Here is a 22,947-nt window from a genome sequence, read left to right as displayed (position 1 = left end):
TTTGTGGGGCCAAGTACAATAACTTCAGTTTTATCTGAGTTTAAAAGCAGGAAATTAGAGGTCATCCATGTCTTTATGTCTGTAAGACAATCCTGCAGTTTAGCTAATTGGTGTGTGTCCTCTGGCTTCATGGATAGATAAAGCTGGGTATCATCTGCGTAACAATGAAAATTTAAGCAATACCATCTAATAATACTACCTAAGGGAAGCATGTATAAAGTGAATAAAATTGGTCCTAGCACAGAACCTTGTGGAACTCCATAATTAACTTTAGTCTGTGAAGAAGATTCCCCATTTACATGAACAAATTGTAATCTATTAGACAAATATGATTCAAACCACCGCAGCGCAGTGCCTTTAATACCTATGGCATGCTCTAATCTCTGTAATAAAACTTTATGGTCAACAGTATCAAAAGCAGCACTGAGGTCTAACAGAACAAGCACAGAGATGAGTCCACTGTCCGAGGCCATAAGAAGATCATTTGTAACCTTCACTAATGCTGTTTCTGTACTATGATGAATTCTAAAACCTGACTGAAACTCTTCAAATAGACCATTCCTCTGCAGATGATCAGTTAGCTGTTTTACAACTACCCTTTCAAGAATTTTTGAGAGAAAAGGAAGGTTGGAGATTGGCCTATAATTAGCTAAGATAGCTGGGTCAAGTGATGGCTTTTTAAGTAATGGTTTAATTACTACCACCTTAAAAGCCTGTGGAACATAGCCAACTAACAAAGATAGATTGATCATATTTAAGATCGAAGCATTAAATAATGGTAGGGCTTCCTTGAGCAGCCTGGTAGGAATGGGGTCTAATAAACATGTTGATGGTTTGGATGAAGTAACTAATGACAACAGTGTGACGAAGACGACAGTGCGATGACGACGACAGAGTGTGGCGACGATGACAGACTGACAAAGGCGACAGAGTGTGAAGGCAACAGTCTGTGACGAAGGCGACAGACTGACATCAATAGACTGACGACGGCGACAGACTGTGACATCAATAGACTGACGACGGCGACAGACTGTGACATCAATAGACTGTGACGACGACGGCGACAGACTGTGACATCAATAGGCTGACGACAACGACATAGTGTGACAACGGCGACAGACTATGACATCAATAGACTGTGATGACGACGACAGTGTGACGAAGACGACAGTGCAATGACGATGACAGAGTGTGGCGACGATGACAGACTGACAAAGGCGACAGACTGTGACATCAGTAGACTGACGACGGCGACAGAGTGTGACAACGACAGTGTGACGAAGGCGGCAGACTGTGAAAGTGACAGACTGTGACGATGGCGACAGACTGTGACATCAATAGACTGTGACGATGGCGACAGACTCTGACATCAATAGACTGTGACGATGGCGACAGTGTGACGACGATGATGACACAGTATGATGACGATGACAGAGTGTGACAACAACAACAGAGTGTGACGACGGCGACAGACTGTGACATCAGTAGACTGACAACAACGACAGAGTGTGACAACGGCGACAGACTATGACATCAATAGACTGTGATGATGACGACAACAGTGTGACGAAGACGACAGTGCAATGACGATGACAGAGTGTGGCGACGATGACAGACTAACAAAGGCGACAGAGTGTGAAGGCAACAGTCTGTGACGAAGGCGACAGACTGACATCAGTAGACTGACGACGGCGACAGACTGTGACATCAATAGACTGACAACGGCGACAGAGTGTGACGACAGTGTGACGACGGCGGCAGACTGTGAAGGTGACAGACTGTGACGATAGCGACAGACAGTGACATCAATAGACTGACGACAGCGACAGAGTGTGACAACGACAGTGTGACAACGGCGGCAGAGTGTGACACGGCGGCAGACTGTGACATCAATAATCTGTGACGACGACGACAGAGTGTGACGACGACAGACTGACATCAATAGGCTGTGACGACGACGACAGTGTGTCGACGACGACAGACTGTGACATCAATAGACTGTGACGACGACGACAGACTGTGACATCAATAGACTGTGACGACGACGACAGACTGTGACATCAATAGACTGTGACGACGACGACAGTGTGACGACGACGACAGACTGTGACATCAATAGACTGTGACGACGACGACAGTGTGTCGACGACGACAGACTGTGACATCAATAGACTGTGACGACGACGACAGTGTGTCGACGACGACAGACTGTGACATCAATAGACTGTGACGACGACGACAGTGTGTCGACGACGACAGACTGTGACATCAATAGACTGTGACGACGACGACAGTGTGACGACGACGACAGTGTGTCGACGACGACAGACTGTGACGACGATGACAGTGTGATGACGACAGACTGACGACGACAGAGTGTGACGACGGCGGCAGACTGTGAAAGTGACAGAGTGTGACGACGACAGACTGTGACATCAATAGAGTGTGACGACGATGACAGAGTGTGACGACGGCGACAGACTGTGACATCAATAGACTGACGACAGCGACAGAGTGTGACAACAGCGACAGACTGACATCAATAGACTGTGACGAAGGCGACAGACTGTGACATCAATAGACTGATGACAGAGTGTGACAACATTGACAGTGTGACGACGGCGGCAGAGTGTGAAGGTGACAGACTGTGACGATGGTGACAGATTGTGGCATCAATAGACTGTGACGACGATGATGACAGAGTGTGACGACGATGATGACAGAGTGTGACGACGGCAACAGACTGACATCAATAGGCTGACGACAAGGACAGAGTGTGACGACAGCGACAGACTGACATCAATAGGCTGACGACAAGGACAGAGTGTGACGACAGCGACAGACTGACATCAATAGGCTGACGACAAGGACAGAGTGTGACGACAGCGACAGACTGACATCAATAGGCTGACGACAAGGACAGAGTGTGACGACAGCGACAGACTGACATCAATAGGCTGACGACAAGGACAGAGTGTGACGACAGCGACAGACTGACATCAATAGGCTGACGACAAGGACAGAGTGTGACGACAGCGACAGACTGACATCAATAGGCTGACGACAAGGACAGAGTGTGACAACGGCGACAGACTGACATCAATAGACTGTGACGACGATGATGACAGAGTGTGACGGCGGCGACAGACTGTGACGACAGCGACAGACTATGACATCAATAGACTGTGATGACGACGACAGTGTGACAAAGACGACAGTGCGATGACGATGACAGAGTGTGGCGACGATGACAGACTGACAAAGGCGACAGGGTGTGAAGGCAACAGTCTGTGACATCAATAGACTGACGACAGCGACAGAGTGTGACAACGACAGTGTGACGACGGCGGCAGACTGTGAAGGTGACAGACTGTGACGATGGCGACAGACAGTGACATCAATAGAGTGTGACGACGGCGACAGTGTGAGACGACGATGATGACAGTGTGACGACGACGACAGAGTGTGACGATGGCGACAGACTGTGACATCAATAGACTGACGACAGCGACAGAGTGTGACAACGACAGTGTGACGACGGTGGCCGACTGTGAAAGTGACAGACTATGACGATGGCGACAGACAGTGACATCAATAGATTGATGACAGCGACAGTGTGACAACGACAGTGTGACGATGGCGACAGACTGTGACATCAATAGACTGTGACGACGACGACAGAGTGTGACGACGGCGACAGACTGTGACATCAATAGACTGTGACGACGACAACAGAGTGTGACGACGGCGACAGACTGTGACATCAATAGACTGTGACGACGGCGACAGACTGTGACATCAATAGACTGTGACGACGGCGACAGACTGTGACATCAATAGACTGTGACGACGATGATGACAGAGTGTGACGACGATGATGACAGAGTGTGACGACGGCGACAGACTGTGACATCAATAGACTGTGACGACGATGATGACAGAGTGTGACGACGATGACAGAGTGTGACAACAAGGACAGAGTGTGACGACCGCGACAGACTGTGACAATCAATAGACTGACAGCGACAGAGTGTGACAACGGCGACAGACTGTGACATCAATAGACTGTGATGAAGGCAACAGAATGTGAAGGCGACAGACTGTGACGACGGCGACAGACTGTGACATCAATAGACTGACGACAGCGACAGAGTGTGACAACGGCGACAGACTGTGACATCAGTAGACTGTGACGATGGCGACAGACAGTGACATCAATAGACTGATGACAGCGACAAAGTGTGAGATGACGGCGGCAGAGTGTGACGACAGCGGCAGACTGTGAAGGTGACAGACTGTGACGATGGCGACAGACTGTGACGACGATGATGACAGAGTGTGACGACAACAACAACAGAGTGTGACGACGGTGACAGACTGTGACATCAATAGACTGACGACGGCGACAGACTGTGACAAAGGAGACAGACTGTGACAAAGGCGACAGACTGTGACGACGGCGATGGAGTGTGACGACAACAGAGTGTGACATCAATAGACTGACGACAGCGACAGACTGTGACAACAACGCCAGTGTGACGACGATGACGACAGAGTGTGACGACGATGACGACAGAGTGTGACGACGGCGACAGACTGTGTCGTCAATAGACTGACAACAACGACAGTGTGACGACGGTGGCAGACTGTGAAGGTGACAGACTGTGACGATGGCGACAGACAGTGACATCAATACACTGACGACAGCGACAGAGTGTGACGACAGTGTGACGACGGGGGCAGACTGTGACGACGACAACAGACTGACATCAATAGACTGTGACGACGATGATGACAGAGTGTGACAACAAGGACAGAGTGTGACGACGGCGACAGACTGACATCAATAGACTGACAGCAACAGAGTGTGACGACGGCGACAGACTGTGACATCAAGAGACTGTGACGAAGGCGACAGACTGTGACGATGGCCACAGACAGTGACATCAATAGACTGATGACAGCGACAAAGTGTGACAACAACGACAGTGTGACGACGGCGGCAGACTGTGAAGGTGACAGAGTGTGACGACGATGACGACAGAGTGTGACGACGATGACGACAGAGTGTGACGACGATGACGACAGAGTGTGACGACGATGATGACAGAGTGTGACGACGATGACGACAGAGTGTGACGACGATGATGACAGAGTGTGACGACAACAACAACAGAGTGTGACGACGGCGACAGACAGTGACATCAATAGACTGTGACAAAGGCGACAGACTGTGACGACGGCGACAGACTGTGACATCAATAGACTGACGACTGCAACAGACTGTGACAACAACAACAGTGTGACGACGGCGGCAGACTGTGAAGGTGACAGACTGTGACGATGGCGACAGACAGTGACCTCAATAGACTGACGACATCGACACAGTGTGACAACAATGACAGTGTGACGACGGCGACAGAGTGTGACGATGGCGACAGACTGTGAAGGTGACAGAGTGTGACGACGGCGACAGACTGTGACATCAATAGAGTGTGACGACGGCGACAGACTGACATCAATAGACTGTGACGACGGCGACAGACTGTGACATCAATAGACTGTGACGACGGCGACAGACTGTGACATCAATAGACTGTGACGACGGCGACAGACTGTGACATCAATAGACTGTGACGACGGCGACAGACTGTGACATCAATAGACTGTGACGACGATGATGACAGAGTGTGACGACGACAGACCATGGGTCAGTCGTGGTGTCATGGGAAAAGTTATGCCCAAACAGTAACATGGCTAGCTGACAAAGAAGCTCAAAAGTTTGGGAGCATTTTAACCAAATGAAAGAGAAAAATGTGAAATGCAAAATCTGCAAGGCAGAACTTGACTTCCGCAGCAGTATAACAGCGATGCAGGAACATCTGAGAAGGAAATCTGAGATTCTGATGAGGAACAGTCATCTCGGTTAGCTAACTGGCTGGTTAGCCACTAACATAAACGTTTGTAGTGAGCTTCTTGCTTGTATTGATAGCTGTTAGTGTTAACATTAACGATGACTGTTTCATTAGCCTTAGCACACACGTTATGTGTTGCTGTAATGTTATAATATTGATGTCATGTTTGAATAGGAAATACTAATGTTTTATAATGCTACATTATAGTGCTAAAAAAGTTCCTCTTCAATGGATGACTTGTTACCAAGGCAACAACATGCACACCTCAGCAAGCCGAACTCCCTTCACCACAGTGACAGAAAAGAAACATGATACAACCTTTGAGAAGGTCAGAAAGTCTTCAGTTTCAATTTGCTTTATTGGCATCAATCAATCAATCAGTCAACTTTTTTTTTATATAGCGCCAAACCACAACAAACAGTTGCCCCAAGGCGCTTTATATTGTAAGGCAAGGCCATAGAATAATTATGTAAAACCGCAACGGTCAAAACGACCCCCTGTGAGCAAGCACTTGGCTACAGTGGGAAGGAAAAACTCCCTTTTAACAGGAAGAAACCTCCAGCAGAACCAGGCTCAGGGAGGGGCAGTCTTCTGCTGGGACTGGTTGGGGCTGAGGGAGAGAACCAGGAAAAAGACATGCTGTGGAGGGGAGCAGAGATCGATCACTAATGATTAAATGCAGAGTGGTGCATACAGAGCAAAAAGAGAAAGAAACAGTGCATCATGGGAACCCCCCATCAATGTGTTAAAACAATTCTGCCAACAATAGCGCATAGTAAAATAATTCATTAAATGATATAATAAACAATAGCAACCTTCAAAGACAAATAACAGCTGCATGCTGGTGTTATAAGCCGCACTTTACATATGATCCCATTAGTCGACTAATCGCAAAAATCATCAGTGACTAGTTGATTGTGAAGATAATCGCTGGTGGCAGCCCGAGTGGTAATCATAAGGTATCTGAAGATGGGTCATATGACAGCCCACTACAGAGCAAAACTGTTTGTTCAGATCACTCAACCACAAGTATTTGGATTTCTTTTTCTGTGGTTTTAGCAATTAGCTTAGCATAGGCCAGGTGGTTAGCTTTGTGAGGTTGCTTATTTGGCATGGGCCCTGATATGTGTCGGTCATCTATGACTGACACACTGAAAATGTTCTAAAAAGAGCATCACATGGAGGTGGCATCGTGCTATCACACTGCGTCTCATCTGACGGAAAATATGTCATCTTCACACGGGAGCATGATGATCCCGCAGAAGCCATGTGGAACAAAACGTAGATGACATCAACTGAACACTAATGGATCTGAAGATCCAGGAATAAAAACAAATCTCACATGAAGAATGTCGGTCAAACCTTCAGCTAATCAGGACAAAGTCCTGTTGTCATAGGGCAGTTTTTGACGTTGGGCAGCGCTGGGGAAAGTCGAACTAGAGTTCTGATGACATGCATGCATGGTGTTAGGTCCAGTAAGCATCTTACTAAGTATGTCAGGGAGCCGCGGCCTTCACAGAGCCCAAAATACTCAGGAGGAGATCAGACACTCCTCCATCGAGGAGGAGATAGAAGAAGTAACACAGGCAGGAGCTGTTCCACACAGCAGGGGGCATCAGTGAGCTAATGCAGCTGGCTGATATGATGCTAACTTGGTTGCACATGTCATCATGTACTACGTGAGTCACATGACCTACCCCGTGTGTCCAACAGTGTTTGTGCGTTATAACCTTGGGCCAGGAGTGGCTGTGGAGTTGCAGGAAGAGGCGAGTGTGGCTGATCTAAAGGAGGTGGTGGGCTTTCAGCATGGAGTCCGACCAGATCATCTCAGGGTCGTATTTGCCGGACAGGAGCTGCAGAGTGCTGCCAGGCTTCAGGTGAGGTCAAAGTCTCATTTATAAATGCAGCTATTTTTATTTTTTCCGTTCTTGTCATGATCCATGTTCACAACCTCGGTCATGTGGTGTTCATTGGTGTTCTCACACCCGGTGTCGCAGACCGAACAGTCCCCCTTAAAATTCGTCCACCTTGCCTCCATTGCACGTGTCATTTCGGAGCTCAGATTAATGTGATTATTAGCCGTCAGATGACAAGGTAAAACCTTTTAAATCATTCTAAAGTCAGTTTTAAGCAGAAACAAGGTGATAATCGGTGACGCTTTGAAATCACAGAGGCGCCGTGAACACAGCAGCTAGCAGCTCGTGTAGCTGTGGCGCTCTGATCGCTTCCTCCGTCATATGATGGAATGATGCTCAATTTATGTGGACAATTGTTGCACAAAAGCTTCAGATATCTGTGGCTAAGATAGATGATGACTGGGGGCAGTTTGAAGCCGAAACGAGGTGATAATCAGTGAACCATGGCTACAGACGCATGCCCAGTGAAGGCAGGGCAGACTGATTTTTGGGGGAACCGTTCGGTCTGCGACACGGAGTCCTGGTTTTCATTTCTTTTTGGTTTATTTCCCCCAGTGTGGTTCTTGTGGCTGTTTCCTCAGAGCATCCTCATGGTTTTTCTTTGTGGTGTCTGTGGTACTCTCATCACTCCTGCATAACTCCCCATGTCAGTTTATACCTCTGTTGTCCCACCCCCACTGTGATCTCCATAGGTCACCTTGGTGCTTGGGGCATTGTACTGGTTTCTCTTTGGTTTCCATTTCAAGCTTTGATGCCCTCAACCTGCTCTTCCACAGAGTGGGCGTGTCCTTTCTGCACAATATGGGAGGATTGACAGAAGTTTTGCACTCTTCTCGTAGGGTGCTGCATTATTCTGGATTCAGAGTGAAGCTCAGAGATGATGTTTCAGCTTTCTAGCAACCTTGTAAATTACAGGACATTTTAGTTGGTGTTTTTTCCCCTGGAATGCAAAAGAAGTCTGGAAATTTGAAAAACACTTATCAGATTTATACAATATGTGCACTTTCAAAAGTGTTACTCAGCAGCAGAATTCTGATATGTTCTGGCTCCACTTCTGGAATTTTTTTACTTTTACACTCTGTGTGGAACACTGGACTGTTTCATGCATCAGTCACAGAAGTGTTGTGTGTGTTATTGGTGGTGAAGGACAACCACCCCGGACTCACAGCTCTACATTAGACTGGTGAAGGTGGCAGGGATAGTGGACAAGCAGTTAGTCCGCTTCTTTCCAGAGCAGAAGGTTTCTGATTCATAGCCACCCCTCTCCATTCTGTATATAATGTGGAGTTGGGTCACAAAGGGCATCCGGTGTGAAATCTGTGCCAAATCAACATGCATATCCTTCTCAGATGTGTTGTGATGACCCCAAGTGTAAAAAAAAAAAAAATCGACAAGCTGAAGGGATGTTGTGCATAAGATTGGTGAACAGGTAACTGAAGTCCGGATGGTTGCCATTTTCCACAGAGCAACCCAGGACAACCACATCTTTTAATATCAGAAGTCACCAGTATCTGTAGGAGGAGGTGTTTCATGTCTGAGAGCACTCTGAGGATCAAGAAGAGTCGTAGTGCATGGCTTGATGGACATTCTGCTCTCTACAAGGAGCTAAGATGGGCTGTGATGACCTTAAGGTGAACAAGGAGGCATTTCTTAGAGAAGTCTGTTATCAGGTGACTCTATCACCTGTGGTCTAGTGACCCTCAGCCTGTTTTCAAAGCAAGCAGAGCACTTTGTTCCTGCAAACCATCACCTCATCCTGTCACTGTCATGGTAGGTAACAGATGAGTCCAGAAACATGCCTGTACTGTACTGTCCCGTTGGCCTGGCTACTTTGACCAGTTGTGCAGCACTGATCCTCCTGCTGGGTTGTTGGACATCTTCAGCTCCAGGGTTTGGCTGGCACCTGATGCAAGCATGGGCTGGACTCTGGGGAACTGTGTCAACTGTTCAAGGATGTTCTAAGGAAGAGAGCTGTCAATTGACTGACGATCCACATTGTGTTCCACTTCTAGAGTTCATGATCTTTATGTTTGATTGATTGGACAAGTAGTGAATACTGCTAGTGGACTTTGTATGTAACTGGAACATCTCTGTCTTGCATGTTTGCCATTTCTTTTTGTGCTTTGTTTATTTGACTTGTTTGTTATTGTAAGTATGGACAAAGTGAATGCTCACTCCACTGAGTCTGGTCTGCTTGAGGTTTCTTCAAAATAAAGAAATGCCTGAGAGGGTATTTCCTGACCACGCGGTGGGTAACGTTACCCTTGTGAAGCGCCTTGGGATGATTTGTAAGGTGATCTGTATGAGCCTTGAGCCTTCACTCAACTTTAAACCACCAATTGTAGGTGAGATTGCAAAAGCATGAAAAGGGCTGAGGCGGGGCAGTTCTCAGGTTCTGCACTGCTGGATTTGAACTCCTCTAGGTGGGTGGAGATGCCAATCTTCTGCCATCCCAAACAATCCTTGTATCATTCTGGGAAACGGTTTTCATCCCTGTGGACTGGATGAACTTGTCATCCCGCTCTGGAATGGGAAGAGTGGTCGCCAGTTGCTCTGTGTAACAGGGAAGGTGTTTGCAAGGATAATTCTGATCAGGATTCAGTATTAGTGGAATTCTTTCTCTTTTTCTGTTACCACAGTTTCGCCTCTTCTCTCCTTGTCCCTCTCCTCTTCTTCTTGTCATTTCTCCTCTCAGGGTTGTGACCTCCCAGAGCAGAGTACTGTCCATGTTGTCCTTCCTGCTCCAGGCCCCGCTCCCCCCAGACTGGACGTTGGCTCCTCACACCTTTCTTCCACCTCGGCAGTGATCAAGGATTGGAGTGATGGAGAAGAAGACATGAGAGGAGACAGAGCAGCGCTGGAGGACAGGCAGGAGGTGCAGACAGGTTAGTGATGACCCACAAGAACAGCTGCCTGTGGTTTTGACATCTTTATTGATTTATGTTTATGTATTGATTATTGCACCTGTGATTGCTTGTTTCTTCATGAGTGATCGTAATAAAATTCAATATATAGCGCCAATTCGCAATGAGATCACCTCAAGGTGCTTCACACAGCGTAATAAAAACAGAGACAACCAAATTAAAAATTTAAAACATAATATAAAGACAAAACCATAAAAGAACACAAGAATAAAAACACATCATAACACAATAAAACTAATGATAAAACAAGGAAAACAAATGAGTCTTTAAACGTGATTTAAAAGTCTCCAGAGTATCCGACTGTTGTATGTGTGCCAGGAGATCGTTCCACAGAGCTGGAGCACGGTAAGAGAAAGCTCTGTGACCGGCAGACTTTTTATTCACCCTGGGAACACATAAAAGTCCTGCACCCTGAGAACGCAGGGCCCGAGCTGGTACATAGGGCCTTACCAGGTCAGCCAAATAGGGAGGTGCAAGTCCATGAACAATTTTATAAACTAGTAGCATAACCTTAAAATTTGATCTTGCAGCAATGCCAGTGAAGAGACACCAAAATGGGTGTAATGTGGTCAAACTTTCTGCTTCCTGTCAAAAGTCTGGCAGCAGCATTTTGAACCAGTTGGAGAGCCCTAATGCTGGACTGCAGTAAACTACAAAATAGAACATTGCAATAGTCCAATCTAGAAGAGACAAACGCATGGATCAGGGTCTCAGCATCAGCCATAGACAGGATGGGACGAATCATCGCTATATTTCGCAGGTGGAAGAAAGCAGTCCTAGTATATCTCTAATGTGGAGGTCAAAGGACAATGAAGGATTGAAAATTAGCCCAAGGTTCCTCACTTTGTCAGTGTGATGTATAACACACAAACCTAAGCTAAGCGCTAGCTGATCAAATTGATGCAGATACCTCGCTGGACCAAGAACCATCATTTCAGTCTTGTCAGTTTAAAAGTAGGAAGTTTCTAGACATCCAGCTTCTCACTGATGCAAGGCAATCTTCTAAAGATTTTATGTGGAGGGTGTGGACTCTGCTTCTATATCAACAACGCCTGGTGCTCCGATGTGACTGTGATCTCCCAACACTGCTGTCCCTCTCTGGAATATCTCCTTATAAACTGCAGACCGTTCTACTCTCCACGTGAGTTTAACTCTTTCATACTTGGCCTCTCTTCATTGGCTTCCTGTTAATTCTAGAATAGAATTTAAAATTCTTCTTCTTACTTATAAGGTTTTGAATAATCAGGTCCCATCTTATCTTAGGGACCTCGTAGTACCATATCACCCCAATAGAGCGCTTCGCTCTCAGACTGCAGGCTTACTTGTAGTTCCTAGGGTTTGTAAGAGTAGAATGGGAGGCAGAGCCTTCAGCTTTCAGGCTCCTCTCCTGTGGAACCAGCTCCCAATTCAGATCAGGGAGACAGACACCCTCTCTACTTTTAAGATTAGGCTTAAAACTTTCCTTTTTGCTAAAGCTTATAGTTAGGGCTGGATCAGGTGACCCTAAACCATCCCTTAGTTATGCTGCTATAGACGTAGACTGCTGGGGGGTTCCCATGATGCACTGTTTCTTTCTGTTTTTGCTCTGTATGCACCACTCTGCATTTAATCATTAGTGATCGATCTCTGCTCCCCTCCACAGCATGTCTTTTTCCTGGTTCTCTCCCTCAGCCCCAACCAGTCCCAGCAGAAGACTGCCCCTCCCTGAGCCTGGTTCTGCTGGAGTTTTCTTCCTGTTAAAAGGGAGTTTTTCCTTCCCACTGTAGCCAAGTGCTTGCTCACAGGGGGTCGTTTTGACCGTTGGGGTTTTACATAATTATTGTATGGCCTTGCCTTACAATATAAAGCGCCTTGGGGCAACTGTTTGTTGTGATTTGGCGCTATATGAAAAAATTGATTGATTGATTGATTGATACTTTGCTCTGTGTATATTCCACCGAGCGCGGACGTGCACGAGGCCGAGCGCGCGCTCGCGGATCAGATTATGAGCGTGGAGAGAGACTTTCCAGACTCTTGTTATGATTCTCGGTGATTTTAACAAAGGGAATCTCAGTCAGGAATTACCAAAATACAAACAGTTTGTTAAATGCCCGACCAGAGAAGGGAGCACGTTAGATCATTGTTACACGACAGTGAGCGGCGCCTACCGCGCGGTGGCCCGTGCAGCTTTGGGACTCTCAGATCACGTGATGGTCCACTTCATCTCCACGTACAGACAGAGACTTAAACTCTCTAAACCTGTTGTGAGGACGTCTAAAGTGTGGAGCAATGAAGCTGTAGAGGAGCTACGTGCGTGCTTGGGCACTACAGATTGGGATATGTTTGAGGCTTCATCAGACAGTCTAGATGACTCCACGGACACTGTGACGTCATATATTCATTTCTGTGAAGACAGCATCATCCCACAGCGCACCAGGGTGAGATATAACAATGACAAGCCCTGGTTCACACCTAAACTCCGGCAGCAGAAAGAAGTGGCTTTCAGAGAAGGAGACAGAGACAGCTATAGAGGTGCAAAGTACAGATTTAGCAAGGAGGTGGCAAAGGCTAAATCCATGTACAGTTCACGTCTGCAGCAAAGGTTCTCTGCCAATGACTCGGCCTCTGTGTGGAGGGGGTTGAAAGAGATCACCAACTACAAGCCCAAAGCACCTCGTTCTATTGACGACCTCAAGCTGGCCAACGACCTGAACGTCTTCTATTCACGCTTTGAAGACAAGGACTCACACCTCCCCACCCCCCACACAACTGGATATTCAAACACCCTGGACCTCCCCCCTCTCACCGCTGCCCTCCCCCCGTTGCCCTCTCCGTCCAAGAGGAGGACGTGAGAAGACACTTCAAAAAGCTGAATCCACGTAAGGCCCCGGGCCCAGACTGTGTCTCTCCTGCCACACTGAGACACTGTGCTGATGATCTAGCCCCAGTCTTCACGGGGATCTTCAACAATCAGTCAATCAATCAATCAATTTTTTTATATAGCGCCAAATCACAACAAACAGTTGCCCCAAGGCGCTTTATATTGTAAGGCAAGGCCATACAATAATTATGTAAAACCCCAACGGTCAAAACGACCCCCTGTGAGCAAGCACTTGGCTACAGTGGGAAGGAAAAACTCCCTTTTAACAGGAAGAAACCTCTTGCAGAACCAGGCTCAGGGAGGGGCAGTCTTCTGCTGGGACTGGTTGGGGCTGAGGGCGAGAACCAGGAAAAAGACATGCTGTGGCGGGGAGCAGAGATCGATCACTAATGATTAAATGCAGAGTGGTGCATACAGAGCAAAAAGAGAAAGAAACAGTGCATCATGGGAACCCCCCAGCAGTCTACGTCTATAGCAGCATAAATAAGGGATGGTTCAGGGTCACCTGATCCAGCCCTAACTACAAGCTTTAGCAAAAAGGAAAGTTTTAAGCCTAATCTTAAAAGTAGAGAGGGTGTCTGTCTCCCTGATCTGAATTGGGAGCTGGTTCCACAGGAGAGGAGCCTGAAAGCTGAAGGCTCTGCCTCCCATTCTACTCTTACAAACCCTAGGAACTACAAGTAAGCCTGCAGTCTGAGAGCGAAGCGCTCTACTGGGGTGATATGGTACTACGAGGTACCTAAGATAAGATGGGACCTGATTATTCAAAACCTTATAAGTAAGAAGAAGAATTTTAAATTCTATTCTAGAATTAACAGGAAGCCAGTGAAGAGAGGCCAATATGGGTGAGATATGCTCTCTCCTTCTAGTCCCCGTCAGTACTCTAGCTGCAGCATTTTGAATTAACTGAAGGCTTTTTAGGGAACTTTTAGGACAACCTGATAATAATGAATTACAATAGTCCAGCCTAGAGGAAATAAATGCATGAATTAGTTTTTCAGCATCACTCTGAGACAAGACCTTTCTGATTTTAGAGATATTGCGTAAATGCAAAAAAGCAGTCCTACATATTTGTTTAATATGCGCTTTGAATGACATATCCTGATCAAAAATGACTCCAAGATTTCTCACAGTATTACTAGAGGTCAGGGTAATGCCATCCAGAGTAAGGATCTGGTTAGACACCATGTTTCTAAGATTTGTGGGGCCAAGTACAATAACTTCAGTTTTATCTGAGTTTAAAAGCAGGAAATTAGAGGTCATCCATGTCTTTATGTCTGTAAGACAATCCTGCAGTTTAGCTAATTGGTGTGTGTCCTCTGGCTTCATGGATAGATAAAGCTGGGTATCATCTGCGTAACAATGAAAATTTAAGCAATACCGTCTAATAATACTGCCTAAGGGAAGCATGTATAAAGTGAATAAAATTGGTCCTAGCACAGAACCTTGTGGAACTCCATAATTAACTTTAGTCTGTGAAGAAGATTCCCCATTTACATGAACAAATTGTAATCTGTTAGACAAATATGATTCAAACCACCGCAGCGCAGTGCCTTTAATACCTATGGCATGCTCTAATCTCTGTAATAAAATTTTATGGTCAACAGTATCAAAAGCAGCACTGAGGTCTAACAGAACAAGCACAGAGATGAGTCCACTGTCCGAGGCCATAAGAAGATAATTTGTAACCTTCACTAATGCTGTTTCTGTACCATGATGAATTCTAAAACCTGACTGAAACTCTTCAAATAGACCATTCCTCTGCAGATGATCAGTTAGCTGTTTTACAACTACCCTTTCAAGAATTTTTGAGAGAAAAGGAAGGTTGGAGATTGGCCTATAATTAGCTAAGATAGCTGGGTCAAGTGATGGCTTTTTAAGTAATGGTTTAATTACTGCCACCTTAAAAGCCTGTGGTACATAGCCAACTAACAAAGATAGATTGATCATATTTAAGATCGAAGCATTAAATAATGGTAGGGCTTCCTTGAGCAGCCTGGTAGGAATGGGGTCTAATAAACATGTTGATGGTTTGGATGAAGTAACTAATGAAAATAACTCAGACAGAACAATCGGAGAGAAAGAGTCTAACCAAATACCGGCATCACTGAAAGCAGCCAAAGATAACGATACGTCTTTGGGATGGTTATGAGTAATTTTTTCTCTAATAGTTAAAATTTTGTTAGCAAAGAAAGTCATGAATTCATTACTAGTTAAAGTTAATGGAATACTCAGCTCAATAGAGCTCTGACTCTTTGTCAGCCTGGCTACAGTGCTGAAAAGAAACCTGGGGTTGTTCTTATTTTCTTCAATTAGTGATGAGTAGAAAGATGTCCTAGCTTTACGGAGGGCTTTTTATAGAGCAACAGACTCTTTTTCCAGGCTAAGTGAAGATCTTCTAAATTAGTGAGACGCCATTTCCTCTCCAACTTACGGGTTATCTGCTTTAAGCTACGAGTTTGTGAGTTATACCACGGAGTCAGACACTACTGATTTAAAGCTCTCTTTTTCAGAGGAGCTACAGCATCCAAAGTTGTCTTCAATGAGGATGTAAAACTATTGACGAGATACTCTATCTCACTTACAGAGTTTAGGTAGCTACTCTGCACTGTGTTGGTATATGGCATTAGAGAACATGAAGGAATCATATCCGTAAACCTAGTTACAGCGCTTTCTGAAAGACTTCTAGTGTAATGAAACTTATTCCCCACTGCAGGGTAGTCCATCAGAGTAAATGTAAATGTTATTAAGAAATGATCAGACAGAAGGGAGTTTTCAGGGAATACTGTTAAGTCTTCTATTTCCATACCTGGAACACCTCCCTGGAGTCATGCCATGTTCCAGTCTGCTTCAAGTCCTCCATTATAGTTCCAGTCCCCAAGAAACCACGCATCACTGGACTTAATGACTACAGGCCTGTGGCTCTCACGTCTGTAGTCATGAAGACCTTCGAACACCTGGTTTTATCCCACCTGAAGTCCATCACCGACCCCCTCCTGGACCCCCTGCAGTTTGCCTACAGAGCCAACAGGTCTGTAGATGACGCCATAAACCTGGCCCTGCACTCCATCATGCAGCACCTGGAATCCCCAGGAACCTACGCTAGGATCCTGTTTGTGGACTTCAGCTCTGCATTCAACACCATCCTTCCGGCTTTGCTCCAGGACAAGCTTTCTCTGCTCCACATGCCCGACTCCACCTGCAGGTGGATCACAGACTTCCTGACGGACCGGAGTCAGCGTGTGAGGCTGGGAAAGAATGTCTCGAACACTCGGGCTCTCAGCACAGGATCTCCACAGGGCTGTGTCCTTTCCCCTCTGCTCTTCTCCCTGTACACTAACTGCTGCACCTCCAGCCACGACTCTGTAAAGCTCATCAAGTTTGCGGATGACACCACCCTCATCGGACTCATTTCGGATGGGGATGAGTCTGCCTACAGGAGGGAGGTGGACCAGCTGGTGACCTGGTGTAGCAGCAACAACTTGGAGCTCAACGCCCAGAAAACAGTGGAGATGATCGTGGACTTCAGGAAAGCCACAGCCCCCCCGCCCTCCCTCGCCCTCACCAACAGTCCCATCACCACTGTGGACTGTCACCGCTTCCTCGGCACCACCATCACCCAGGACCTCAAGTGGGAGTCAACCATCAGCTCCCTCATCAAGAAGGCCCAGCAGAGGATGTACTTCCTGCGGCAGCTGAAGAAGGCCAAGCTGCCTGTCCAGCTGATGGTGCAGTTCTACACGGCCATCATCGAGTCTATCCTCTGCTCCTCCATCACGGTGTGGTACGCTGGGGCCACAGCCAGGGACAGACACAGACCGCAGCGCATTGTGGCCTCTGCTGAGAAGGTGATCGGCTGTAGCCTTCCATCTCTCCATGACCTGCACATCTCCAGGACTCGGGGCAGAGCAGGTCGGATCACAGCTGACCCTTCTCACCCTGCACACAGTCTATTCAACCCACTCCCCTCGGGCAGGAGGCTACGGTCCATCCGGACCAGGACCTCCTGCCATAAGAACAGTTTCTTCCCTCTGCCGTTAGACTCATGAACTCCTCATAACTCAGTCACCTTAAGCTTAACTCTGTCACTTTATCATTTTATCATGGGTCACTTTAGACAATGTACTTTGGTTTTAATTGCACTCCTCCCATTGCACTGTTTTTTTTTTCTGTTCCTCTTTCTTTCTGTTTTTCTGTTGCACACAGCCTTTCATATTTCATATGTAATTTTTTTATCTTATATTTTGTCTTATTTTGGCACATATTGTATATTTTATCTTAGCATTTTATATTGCTCTCTGTTTAATGTTGCACCATTATATCGAAGCAAATTCCTAGTCTGTGAATCCTGTTCATTGGCAATGGCAATAAACTTCTTCTGATTCTGATGTGGATGAGATGACCAGCAGTTATCGGCCTGTAAAATTGGGTATCATCACCCTAGCAATGAAAGGTAATCCCAGAACGCCGCAGTATATCCCCAAGGGGTGCTACATAAAGGGAAAAAGCAGGGGGCCTAAAACGGAATCCCTGCGGAACCCCAAACTTCATGTCCCTAAGATCAGAGGAAGTGCCATTGCACAAAACACAGTGAGAACGTCAAGTATGACGTCAGCAGTGCAAGGGCACTCCCAGTAATCCCAAAATGATTTTCCAGCCTATCAAGTAGAATATGATGATCCACTGTATCAAATGCAGCACTGAGATCTAACAGCAACAGAACCATAGTGGTGTCTGAATCCATTGTAAGCAGAAGATCATTCACCACTTTAGTGAGAGCCGTCTCTGTGGAATGATATTTTCTAAAAGCAGACTGCAGTGGCTCAAAGAGATTATTCTCAGTAAGATAGTCTACGAGCTGCCGTGACACCACTTTTTCCAGAATTTTAGAGAAAAATGATAGATTTGATATCGGCCTATACTTTTTCACTACACTAGGGTCAAGATTAGGTTTCTTAAGTAATGGTTTAATCACTGCAGATTTGAAACATTTAGGAACAGATCCAGAGGTTAATGAGAGATTAATAATTTCCAGCACAGTCGAACCAAGAGTGGGCCACAGGTCCTTAAACAGTTTGGTTGGAACAGAACATGGGTTAAAGTTCTCTGTCACCATGACGGATTTCCATCATTTGGAAAATTTAACCACACATACGCCTGTGCACGTGGTGCCATGCGTGTTTTGTGTCCGAAATCTGATCCTCTCACTGTCAAAGCTACATCCCATTCTGCACTAATCAAAGCAGCAGCAGTGTCTGTGTGGACTGCAGAGGAAGGGACTGTGAATTTTCCTTCCTCTCCACTCTGTTTACTGCTTGCCATGAGCCACGGTCCTTCTCCTCCCTGTCTTCGTGAGAACATTGGCAGACACTCCCCAAGTAGAGAAGGGCGTGGCTTTGCTTTGAACCAGTGAAGCAATGATCTGACTCTGCTTCGATGGTTTGTTGCTTTATCTTAATTTTCTCCCACTAAAACCCTAAAGAGCATATGTCTATGAGTAATATTTACCTTTTTTATATTAAACCGACCTGTAAAACAGTTGATGTATTTTATAACTTAAAAACAGGACAGATGCTAACGCGTTAGCATGTCTATGGGGTTTTCAATGTTAAAGTTAGCATTAAGCTGTTCGCATCTCAGCGCAGTTTGTGTGCATGTTTTCTGTATAATAAATAATTAATGGCTTAGTGTTTGTTGTCAAAGAGTCAAATGTGTTACGAATTGTAATTTATTTATTTATTTTTATTCATATATTAAGGGGGAGGTGATGGTCTAGTGGTTAAGGTGTTGGGCTTGAGTCCAGAAGATCATAGGTTCAAATCCCCGCCTGACTAGAAAATCACTAAGGGCCCTTGGGCAAGATCCTTAATCCCCTATTGCTCCCGGTGTGTAGTGAGGGCCTTGTATGGCAGCACCCTGACCTCGGGGTGAATGTGAGGCATAATTTAAAGCGCTTTGAGCGTCTGATGCAGATGGAAAAGCTCTATATAAATGCAGTCCATTTACCATTTACCATAATAATAATAATCAGAAGAATCAGAATCAGAATCGCCTTTATTGTCATTGTAATTTGCATTACAACGAGATTTGAGTGCAACTCCAAAAAGGTGCTTTCCGTGGTGCGAGTGATTTTTAGCCAAATAAAAGATAGTGAAATTTAACGGTAAATTATTCAGAGTATATGCACAACTAATATAAACATAAGGTAAAATAAAATGAAATGTGGACAAAGTAATGTAAAACGAGAATTATATACAACTGTTTAAGTTTAATGATTTAATGATGATTTAATTGTTTCGGTCAAACCACATCTAAGCTGTGTTTTTACACAAGAAAAAAATAAAATACAGTAAACTGCACATTTGTGTCTTTTTTTCATGAAAATATCTTATTAAAGATCACATATTATACTTTAGCCAGGCCTTTAAAATACTTTTGTGGACTCTTGCTGTAATATGTTGTCAGTGGTTGAGATAGTTTCTGTAGACATCTAAAAATGCTCATAATTGGGTGAAACCTGATGGAAATGTCTCAAAATAAAACATTACTCGAGGTATATTTTTGACGAGAATATAAATTTAATAACTTTATAACAAGCTCAAATGTTGATGTTGCGTAATAAAGGCCTTTTAATAATAACTCACTTCAAGAAATAATGGCAAAACTCACATGTAAGTAAAAAAACAAAAACAAACAACAAAAAAATGGTTAATCAATTAGTAAAATAATTATTTGCAGCCCAAGTTTGTTTTAGGAGTGAGAGCATTTTACCGATTAAATTTGAATAAGCCAGTTTTGAGTTTCTGAGTGCGCATGTGTTTTCAAAACTGGTGACAGTGTTACTTTGTGCTCAGCAGAACAACGTTGCATTCACCAGATTAGAACAAATCAAAATACTACAGAAGACAAAGAATTTTTACTTGACAGATTGAAGTGAGTTTTCTTTGTTTCAGAGGGCTTCATACCCATTAAAATTCACCAGAATATACAAAATTTGACTTGCTCTTTTAAAACAAATTCTGTGGGAGCACCCCCAGACCCCCCATAATCAATACTGTGTTTTTACTTCACAGTTTGAAGTGAGTTTTCTTTGTTTCAGAGGGCTTCATACCCATTAAAATTCACCAGAATGTACAAAATTTGACTTGCTTTTTTAAAAAATTCTGTGGGAGATCCCCCAGACCCCCATAATCAATACTGTGTTTTTACTTGACAGATTGAAGTGAGTTTAATTTGTTTCAGAGGGCTTCATACCCATTAAAATTCACCAGAATATACAAAATTTGACTTGCTTTTTTTATAACAATTCTGGAGGAGATCCCCCAGACCCCCATACTGTGTTTTTACTTGACAGATTGAAGTGAGTTTTCTTTGTTTCAGAGGGCTTCATACCCATTAAAATTCACCAGAATATACAAAATTTGACTTGCTTTTTTTAATAACAATTCTGGGGGAGATCCCCCAGACCCCCCAGAATCAAGACTACACCCCACCCCCACCACTGTTTTATGTACCTTTATGTTCAAGTTTTGCATTCTTTTTATTCTTTGTCTGTCTCTCCTTAGAGGCTGTTTAGAATAGATTTATATGCTGTATAATGCGTTTATTGTATTTATTGAGGAAAAAACAGTGTGTGCCCCCACTAAGCCACATTTTTGGGAATTGCTGGCATTGATTTTTGCCAGGAAAAAAATTTCAGTCAGATGAAAATTTATTGCTTTAACCCATGATATACAACCCCTGGCAAAAATTATGGAATCACTGGCCTCGGAGGATGTTCATTCAGTTGTTTAATTTTGTAGAAAAAAAGCAGATCATAGACATGACACAAAACTAAAGTCATTTCAAATGGCTTTAAGAAACGCTATAAGAAATCAGGAAAACAAATTGTGGCAGTCAGTAACTGTTACTTTTTTAGACCAAGCAGAGGGAAAAAAAATATGGAATCACTCAATTCTGAGGAATGATGAATGAATTCAGATGCTCAAACAAGTTATATTTGTAACCCCCAACAGCTAATAAGGTAAACCTAGATTTATAAATAAGAGCAACACCCCCGCCTTGCTTCGCATCATGAGGGATGTGACTAAATGTATATGCTGGTGGGCAGGCTTCATTCAAAGGAAGAACAACTGTGGGTTTGAGCCAGGTTTCACATAACCCAACCATGTCCAAGTGAGTAATTACAGCTGACCATGCAGACGAAGTACTTCTACATGGACAGACAGGCAGTGTGACCAGGAATTGGACCCAGATCTCAGTATTGGTCGACCAAGTCCCTGTCCCGCTGAGCTAACTGCTCTTCCATATTTGCCGATGACTGATTAAAATGATGCATTAAAATTCTGTCACTTTACTTCATAATTAAATGTCTAAAAATAGAATTCCTTTATTGTCATTGTACATCAAACAAGATTTGTCCTCTGGTGGCCCAGTGGATTAGTGGTTAGCGCCGTTACCTCACAGCAAGAATGTCATGGTTTTGAATCCTTCCTGGTCCTTTTTGTGTAGAGTTTGCATTATTTCCCCGAGTTTGCTTGGGATCCCTCCAGGTACTAGGGGTTGGAGCCTATCCCAGCAGTCATAGGGTGGGAGGCTGTGTTTCCCCTGGAGAGGATGCCGGTCTGTCGCAGTGCTGCAGGACAGTACTGCCTGTTATTAAAGTACTGACATACTGTCTACCCACTGATGCAGAAGAACTGACAGATGATATGTCATTATTCTAGCAGTACATCAGTACTTCAGCTGTTCTCCTGTTGTGTACTCCTTTGACTGTGTACTTTGTCCTGCAGGTGGTCGCAGTACTTTCTTTGTATACTGTAAGAGCTGCAGGTGTATCCGAGCAGGTAAACTGAGAGTTCGCTGTGGAAGCTGCAGACAGACGACGCTCACACTCTGCTCAGTGAGTACTTCTACAAACCCTCAGCCAGATTAACTCAAATCAGCAACCAACTCTGACATTGGAAAACAGAAAGCAGACTAAGCACCTCATCCCACACTTCTCTATCCTCGGTCAAGTCCTGTAACTCTTCCCGAGCCATTACCAAACCAGCTGGGAAATATAATCCCTCCATCGTGTCCTGGGTCTTCCTCTGGGTCTCCTTCAAGATGCCAGGGGTAGAGAAATCCACTGGTCCAAGGACACAAGCCAGTAACTTTTGACTTATGTCTAGTTGATATTTTCCCCTGCTAGACTGATGTTGAGTTAAAAATCTTGACAGTCTAGTGATTAAAAGTGTTCGACAAGGCCGATGATTTTTTTCAATCTTGCGCCTTAAATAACTGACCGGCTGTTGGCAGATTACAAGGACCCACGCTGTGCCACTCAGTCA

The 22,947-nt window shown here is 44.9% G+C and overlaps 1 protein-coding gene across 3 annotated transcripts in view; it reads left to right on the top strand.

Moving 5' to 3' along the window:
- Positions 1-22,947, top strand: part of prkn (parkin RBR E3 ubiquitin protein ligase) — a 102,700-nt gene that overhangs the window by 8,882 nt on the left and 70,871 nt on the right. The window contains exons 2-4 of one of the 3 annotated variants that reach the window (XM_034184898.1): positions 7,629-7,792; positions 10,527-10,716; positions 22,408-22,517. In XM_034184898.1, the coding sequence (XP_034040789.1) occupies positions 7,629-7,792; positions 10,527-10,716; positions 22,408-22,517 (464 nt within the window). Of the gene's footprint in view, positions 1-7,500; positions 7,793-10,526; positions 10,717-22,407; positions 22,518-22,947 lie in introns of those variants that run through there. The other 2 variants (XM_034184899.1, XM_034184897.1) reach the window with 2 other exon arrangements.

The sequence above is a fragment of the Thalassophryne amazonica genome, chromosome 13 (assembly GCF_902500255.1).
Source record: "Thalassophryne amazonica chromosome 13, fThaAma1.1, whole genome shotgun sequence".
NCBI classification, from domain to species: Eukaryota; Metazoa; Chordata; class Actinopteri; order Batrachoidiformes; family Batrachoididae; genus Thalassophryne; species Thalassophryne amazonica.
Note: the sequence above shows the minus strand (reverse complement) of the source record. Positions and strands in the feature narration are given on the sequence as shown.